The sequence below is a fragment of the Pestalotiopsis fici genome (assembly GCF_000516985.1).
Source record: "Pestalotiopsis fici W106-1 unplaced genomic scaffold PFICI_Scf_11, whole genome shotgun sequence".
Taxonomy (NCBI): Eukaryota; Fungi; Ascomycota; class Sordariomycetes; order Amphisphaeriales; family Sporocadaceae; genus Pestalotiopsis; species Pestalotiopsis fici.
Genome location: NW_006917101.1, coordinates 644,750 through 652,320, shown reverse-complemented (window position 1 = coordinate 652,320; position 7,571 = coordinate 644,750). Strand labels below are relative to the sequence as shown.

The 7,571-nt window shown below is 49.6% G+C and overlaps 4 protein-coding genes across 4 annotated transcripts; 1 reads left to right on the top strand and 3 right to left on the bottom strand.

Moving 5' to 3' along the window:
• Positions 1 to 44: 44 nt before the first annotated feature.
• PFICI_13199 (uncharacterized protein) lies at positions 45 to 1,194 on the bottom strand (the record flags this gene model as incomplete). The annotated part of the gene is made up of 2 exons (XM_007841780.1): positions 45 to 488; positions 544 to 1,194. The coding sequence occupies 2 exons, from the start codon at positions 1,192 to 1,194 to the stop codon at positions 45 to 47; spliced, it is 1,095 nt and encodes a 364-aa protein (XP_007839971.1).
• A 1,259-nt stretch (positions 1,195 to 2,453) lies between these two features.
• PFICI_13198 (uncharacterized protein) lies at positions 2,454 to 3,392 on the bottom strand (the record flags this gene model as incomplete). The annotated part of the gene is made up of 1 exon (XM_007841779.1): positions 2,454 to 3,392. One exon carries the CDS (start codon positions 3,390 to 3,392, stop codon positions 2,454 to 2,456), a length of 939 nt encoding a protein of 312 aa, XP_007839970.1.
• A 567-nt stretch (positions 3,393 to 3,959) lies between these two features.
• Positions 3,960 to 5,067, bottom strand: PFICI_13197 (uncharacterized protein; the record flags this gene model as incomplete). The annotated part of the gene is made up of 4 exons (XM_007841778.1): positions 3,960 to 4,140; positions 4,199 to 4,408; positions 4,460 to 4,884; positions 4,951 to 5,067. 4 exons carry the CDS (start codon positions 5,065 to 5,067, stop codon positions 3,960 to 3,962), a joined length of 933 nt encoding a protein of 310 aa, XP_007839969.1.
• An 802-nt stretch (positions 5,068 to 5,869) lies between these two features.
• PFICI_13196 (uncharacterized protein) lies at positions 5,870 to 7,563 on the top strand (the record flags this gene model as incomplete). Its single annotated transcript, XM_007841777.1, has 3 exons — positions 5,870 to 6,761; positions 6,900 to 6,991; positions 7,045 to 7,563. The coding sequence occupies 3 exons, from the start codon at positions 5,870 to 5,872 to the stop codon at positions 7,561 to 7,563; spliced, it is 1,503 nt and encodes a 500-aa protein (XP_007839968.1).
• Positions 7,564 to 7,571: the final 8 nt, after the last annotated feature.

The following is a 7,571-nucleotide window of genomic DNA, read 5'->3' as shown; positions in this document are numbered from 1 at the left end:
CCCCCCCCCCCCTTCGCCCCCTTTCTTTTCTTCTTTCTGAATGATCAAGCGTCAGCAGTAAGTGCTAGTGTCGGATTATTCATCCACTCAATGATGCCCGTTCCCGTCTGGCTGTCGCAGCCAATGCACCCACCAGTGGTTTTTGTGACCCAGCGTGTATAGATTTCCTGGTCAGCTGCCATCACCATGTTCTCAACAGTGAAATTAAAATCACCACGGATAGGATCACTAATGCTGATGAGCCATCTCTCCACGTCTGTTCCGAGAGCAAGCGGTACCGTGACATTGGCACCTTGAGGAGCGACTTCAATGACAGAACTAGCACAGCTTGCAATAATCGGCTCTCCATTTTCCGAAAGATAAGCACTGGCGGTAACGCTCAATTCCGCGTCGATGTGATAGAAGTAAACGAGAGAGTAGTTGCCAATACTCGAGTGGCCCCAGTACCATTGAGTGAGATCTGATGCAAAGGGAGCTGTGCCCCAATTCTGTAACTTCTTGTTAGGACAGATGACATCAATAAAGGTGGGCACGACGAGATACCTGATCATGATATCCAGACCCCGAAAAGGACAGCTCAGTCCCATTGACAAGCAGGTCAACTGACGCATAGGAATCCGGAACAGCGTTGGCCCAGTAGAGGTAGGGAGCGAATTCGAAAGACGCGCCAGGCAATCTGAGTCCACATGCCACGTGAGCAGGTGCCCTAGAACGCATCGTGATCTTGCCAGAGACGCCAGCTTCGGGCAAATCCAATGTCAGATGATAAACGCTCAAGTCCGAAGCGCCAAACCAACTCATTGACCCAGAGTCAACATATCCTTGAGATCCTTCCCCAATTGTGGTAAGCTGTAGGTCACCAACAGGGATCACATTGGCATATGAAGTTCCGTTGGGCCAAACAATGTTCAAAAGCACCGCGTTCGACTCGGAAAACCATCCGGGGTAGAACTGGGCTACCAAGGTTGCGTTGGAATCCTGGGCAACAGCATCGAAATACCACCACTGGTACGCAGAGCCGTTATTGACCGTAACTTGAGGGCCATCGAAAGCTGCCTTGTCCACCACCTCGTCTGCGCGAGCAGTCCCGTCGAATTGCCCAGACGGTATCACATACGCTCTTGGCTCGGAATATGCCAGTGCGCATCTGGTCAGGGCCAAGACGGCCAAAGCTGTCAGCTTATAAAATGGCATTGAAGGCAATAGATAATGGGTTAGGGAGGCTGTTTGTGCTGAGTATAAGGAGATAGGCAAAGGAAGAAAAGAAGGTCTTTGTCATGGTACCATCTTTGGTATTTATATTCGTGTCTTCAACCTGAGAGATGCCGGCATAGCCTAACGACCGAGATCCAGTCGGACATGAAATGGTCTGGGTACCACCGGACCATGAAATGGATTCCGAGAGGCCGTCCTTTGTTGCGTCCTCTTGAGATTCTTTAGACTGTTGGATAGAACAGATCGACCAATGCCAAGACATTAGTAAGCGGTCTAATTGATATCTGCAAGTCCCTATGCAGACGCAGCACTCCCCTTTGCAATAACCGTTAGATATATAGTAGGCATTAATGGTTTAAAGTTACTTAACCACATTCCGTAAGACGTTCCCGCGATTCCGGGAATCGGTATATGCGTGTCCCGCCTTATAGCGATGTACATAAGAGCGTTGAATCGCGCTTAGTAATCGGAGCTGCCACAAATCCCTGGGTCGAAATTTCAGGTTGGTTACTTGCCTAGGTATTTGGGGTATAACTCTCATTTTGGCGGATACGATACTAATTTACCAGCCTCTACCCATAGAGTATCGTACCTAGCTATCATCCATCATGACAATATCGAAAGCGGGCGGTGACGCGTACACAATGTGGCTGCGCCGGTATTGATGCCGTGCCATGACACCAAATATGCCATGATCCAAGGCGATCTTAGCTATTGAATCACGGCTAGATCAGATTAATGGTGCTCAATTGACTTCGGGTGCTTTTTTCTCTTTGTTTGAACGGAGGTTTTGTATCATGTACCGGCTTAAAGAAACGCTTGTAAAGTGTTTTTGCAAAGGAAATCCGATTCTGGTATACATGCGCACACATCCGTTTAGGCACCCATCCTACACACGTTCTGAGGATAGAAAATCACTTGGGAACGAAGAAGAGGTCGAATCACCACATGTGGATTGCTGTATATGCGACGGCTTGCTTAACACTTTGGCGATGCGACCGAGAGAAAAACATATAGGCCGACTCCTATGACAGTAGATTGCCATATATGCTCCTGTTGGATTGTAAAATAAAAATATGCCAGTTATTACATTAGTTGAGCTTGACTCTCTTGGGGATAGAATCTTATTATCATAAATGAATCATGCTGCTCGACTCCCGTGTGAAATGACAAACTCCCAAACCTGCCTGGTCCAAATACCATGTAATCTCCAGTAATAACTCCCAAGCCAGAATATTTCAAGTGATAGCAGCAAGCTGGTTGTCCTTCTGGCGGTCCGTCTCTCGCTTTAACATGAGTAGACATCCCGCAACAAGTACCGCCTCAACCTCCTCGACAACACCACTCTTCTCCCGGCCCACCCAATCTCCAAGATCGAGCATCAAACGCCCGCCATTGCCGCCAACCCATCTCTTCTTCGAGCCCTGCGCACGGTACTCTTCATTTCTAATCAGCTGAGCGATCCGGACGCGCGAGTCCTTCTTGGACGACGAAGAAGCATTGGTGGGGGCATTGGGTGAGTCAAGCCGGTCGCAGACCAGCAGCGAATCGGCAGCATACTCCTTTTTCTCCGACCTCTTACCATAGCGCCACTCGAACTTGCCAAACGGTGAGACCATGCTAGCGGAGCGCGAGGTGATGAAATGCGTCTTGACCTCGAACTCGTTGGCTATATGCTTGTCCTTGTCGACGGCATCGGCAACCGAGATTTGCTCGTTAGGTCCGTAGATGCGCATGTGCGGGTCACGGCCAGGCCCCCATCGGTAGACTGTGGAGATCAGGGGGGTCTGCGCCGGGTCATCGCCGCGTACTAGGGCGCACGAGTTGGAGTTCTTCTTGGGCCGCACCGAGATGTACTCGGGCTGCTCGGCGCGCTCAAAGGGCAAGTCAGGCGTTGCGCCTGGATGCATGCGAAACACGGGAATAGCCTGGTCGCCGTTCCAGTTGCGCGAGTTGAAAACGTTAAGGTCAAAGCCTAGCGTCTCAATGGCCAGGTGGATCGTCGGGTTGAAGCCCGGGGCCTGCGAGATGACGGAGCCGATACTAACGGCGTCGTATGCCTTCTCATCGGTTAGGATGTGGGGCCCTACATTGGCTGTATTATAGCTGGCTGGTGCATAGCTGGGAGGGTCTTCATCTGGCGGGAGGTTTAGAGCGGGAGGAGCTTTCAAGTCCATATTGTGTGTCTCGATATAAAGTTGGATTTGATGGACAAATGCCTTAGGTGTTGATAAGTGTCTGCTGACTGTGTGCTGATCAGTGTTTATATGGTAGATCGCTCGAACGGCTGAAGATCTCAAGTGCTTACACGGATCCTCATACTTTCTGCCTGTCAGACGGAATGACGTCGGTGTGCTAGGCTGTGTTCCGCAACGCCAAAAAGGTTGAAATTTAAAATTTAAAAATAAAATAGAAAAAAAGCGTATTATTATTATTATTGTTTATAATAAAACGTTTAATAGTAATTAATATATTACATATTGCTATTTAAATGAATTTTTGTAAGATTAAAAATTCAGTATAACAGCGTTGGTATGGCATTCGAGCCCAGTCAGGAAAGGACTAGGTTCTAATACAGGGCTGACACTTTTCCCCAACGGTAGCAATTACTGCGCAGAGAGAGCAATCTTGGTCTCGCCTGGACGACTGAGGTGCTATCAGATCGCCTTCCTCGGGAAATAATCATCGAAAGCATCGCTGTTTGTGACAACAGCTTCGCAACCGACAACGCGAATATTTGCACTTTACTTCATAAGGTTTCCGAGATCATACTCAGGCGCCATACCATTACCCGCCGCCTCCATCTCCAGGTAGCCAGGGGCATATTGTTCAATGGCATTTTCCCAGAGATCCGTATCCACATCATTCTCCATAAACCTCTCCTTCTCTTTGAGCAGGTCAATGATCGGTAGCTCCATGTCAATACTATAGTCAGATCAGCATCCGGAATTTATGATTCCAGAGTGGTAGATATGAGCCGTACGCTGCGTTTGCGTCGCAATCACCGTCACCGTGCTCGTAGTCCCTGATAACACGATCGGCGTACCAGCCTATCCCCATGATATAACCATATGCCATCGAGGTCCAAAGTGGCCATATACGAGAGGAGGCTTTGACTTGACCATTGGCCTCGAAATCGCACAAGAGCAGGCGGCCGGTATCAAGCGATTCTTGATCCGCGAAAAACAATCCCCTGTCCTGTTTCTGAAAGACAATTGTGCCCTGAAGCGTCATGGCCATGTACTCAAAGTCGGCCGCTTCAACGAAACAGTGAGCCATAAAGGTTTCGGGCGTGACCGGGGCGTTGTCTGCAGGGTTAGAATAAATCACGACTACTCTTTCAGGCCCAAAACTGTGTTCGTATTCGTCCATATCCAGTCGATATAGCAGAATGCACAGCTTTACCCATAATGCACGGTTTCTCGAGTCAAGGGGCTGCTGGACGATAAGGTTGACAAAGCCGCGCTGGATATAGCCCACTAAGTCGGGATCAGGGCTTTTAAGTTGAGGCGGATCCCAACTGTCAGCTCCCTGAGGCTCGGGAGCTCTGCTATGGTACGAGTCCCTGTCCGCCTGGGTCATGGATGCCCATTGGTCTACGAGCTTGCGTCGCTGCTTGATTTCGAAGTCTGCCTCAATGTTGCTGGAGTCGCGGGGCACAGCATGTTCCTGGAGTTGGCAAATTAATAAAGTAATCTTTTTCTTTTTTACCTCCCCTGCGAAAACGCCACACACCTTGAGAAACAATAGCCAACCCTTGACTGTATTGCTCCAGAGGCCAGTGATGATTCCAGGATGGCATCGAATATGGGCAGGGATTCCGCCTGGCCAGTAGTTGAGAGGGTTTGACATTTTCTTTATTCGCAATCCCTTTGAGTGTCCGTGTAATTTATCAAGTCGTATAACTGTAATAGCAAATGTGTCGCGACCATGAGGCTGAGTCTTGACTCTAAAGAGTGCCCACTGTCGGGCGCGTCTGCATGCCTAAAAATTAAAGTCGTGTTTGGAGGTTATGCGCTAACTACTACCTAGTATGTACCTAGGGTAGCCTAGGGCTAGACAGGCAGCGCCAGTTCAGTAGATACATAAGACTGCATGGTGGTACACATTACATACTTCGTCCAAAAGGCGGTATCAATTTGATGTTAATACTTACAACTTGAACCTTCAGTATAACAATTGGTGTTTACATGTGGGTCTATCATTGAATCATGAAATAGGTATATGGATGGTCTACGAATTTTTATCCTTCAATTCTGTTCATCATATCGATCCATGTCACCATCGCTTAGACTTTCTCGCCAAGCACAAAGCCAAGCACAAAGCCAAGCATGATGCCTGGGCGTTTTCTTTTTGTGCCAAGTCATGATCCCCCCGCGTCTTTGCCCACTCAGGCAGCTGACTATGCATGTCGCTATCATTCGCCTTCTATCAGGCATATCGGAGGGTGGTGATGCTTGATTGAGCCGCTTCGCCGCCGCGATGCCAGCAGTGCGCAATCTAGGGCCGTCCTTGGCGATGGCAACATTGAGAAGCAATTCTCTCAATTGCGCAATGAATTTTTCATATATAAGCGAGGACTTTGATAACTGAAGCCCCCAACTCTGGAACTCAGAAAATCAGTGAGCACCCTTGTCACTTTACAGGTTCCACGATGAGGCTCTCAAGTGTCTGTGTAGCATTTCCCCTGTTGACTGGTGTGCTTGCATCGTCAGAAGAGCAGAGCAAGCCCGCTGTCACCTCAGAGGCCATACAAGAACTCATCCTCCTCGAAGACTTGCTCGCTGGCTCGCAAAAGCTTCAGGACTTTGCCGACGCCAATGGCGGGACTCGCGTCTTTGGCAGCGCTGGGCACAATCTGACGGTGGACTATCTGTACGACACGCTCAATGCCCTCGACTACTACGATGTGTTCAAGCAGCCATTTGTGGAGCTCTTCTTTGAGGGAAACGCCACCCTCGTTGCGAATGAAGTGGACTATGCACCGGGCGTCATGAGCTACAGCCCATCGGGTACTTTCAGCGCACCGCTGGTTCTAGTCTCCAACTTCGGATGCGATGTGGCGGATTTTCCAGCAGAGGTTTCGGGCAACATAGCCTTGATATCTCGAGGAAACTGCACGTTTGCCATCAAGGATACTAGTGCGCAGGCCGCGGGAGCAGTGGCTGCTGTCGTGTACAATAACGTCGACGGGGCCCTGACTGGCACATTGGGCAGCCCGAGTGATTCTTTTGTACCAATCGTCGGTATATCCCTGGAGCAGGGTGATGACCTCATCACTGCATTGGCCGAGGGCGAGGTGGTGGCAGAGCTTGTTGCAGAGTCGACCATTGAAAATCGAACTAATTTCAATGTGATTGCGGAAACGAAGAGTGGCGACAAAGACAATGTTCTTATGCTCGGTGGCCACACAGATTCAGTAGCAGCCGGGCCTGGTATCAATGACGATGGCTCGGGCACAATTGGCTCGCTCACCGTTGCGGTTGCTCTGTCAAAATTCAGCATCAATAATGCGGTGCGCTTTGGATTTTGGGGTGCTGAAGAGTGTAAGTATGAAGGGCTTGTGCTTGTTCCTTACCTTCTATTTTGTTTTGCCCTTCGCTTCTGAAGAAACCTTGACGTTTCCTCGGATTTCTATTTGTTGGAAAGTAAAGCGCAAAAAGCTAACATTTTCAATCCACAAGATGGCAAGCTAGGCTCCTACTATTATATGAATCAGCTCAATACCTCAGAGACTGAGGTTGCCAAAATCCGAGCATACCTCAACTTTGACATGGTGAGACACACAATTTTGGGCTTCATGACAATAAATACTAATGCGACCAAAAGATTGCCAGTCCCAACTACATGAACGGTATTTATGATGGAGATGGTAGTGCATTCAACGTCAGCGGCCCTGCTGGCTCGGCCGAGCTCGAAAAGACCTTTCAGGACTTCTTCCGGAGCAAGAATACCTCGTCCGTGGACGCCCCGTTCAACGGTCGATCCGACTATGCCGCCTTTATCGAAAACGGCATTCCTGCCGGGGGCATCTTTACGGGCGCCGAGGGCATCAAGACGGCCGAACAGGCCTTTCTCTTTGGCGGCGAGGCGGGCGTCGCGTACGATGTCAATTACCACCAAGCAGGGGACACCATTGACAACCTCGCGCTGGATGCGTACCTCCTCAACACAAAGGGGATAGCGGATGCAGTGGCAAAGTATGCGACCAGCTTTGATTCGTTGCCGGCAGTAGATCTTGCCCAAAGGAAGAGGGCGGCTGTAAAGACCAAGATGTTCAGTAGGGCAACGTCAGGTCATTCGCATGCGAACTCGGGCCCCTGCGGACATGCTCTTGATGTCGTGTGACGCTGAAC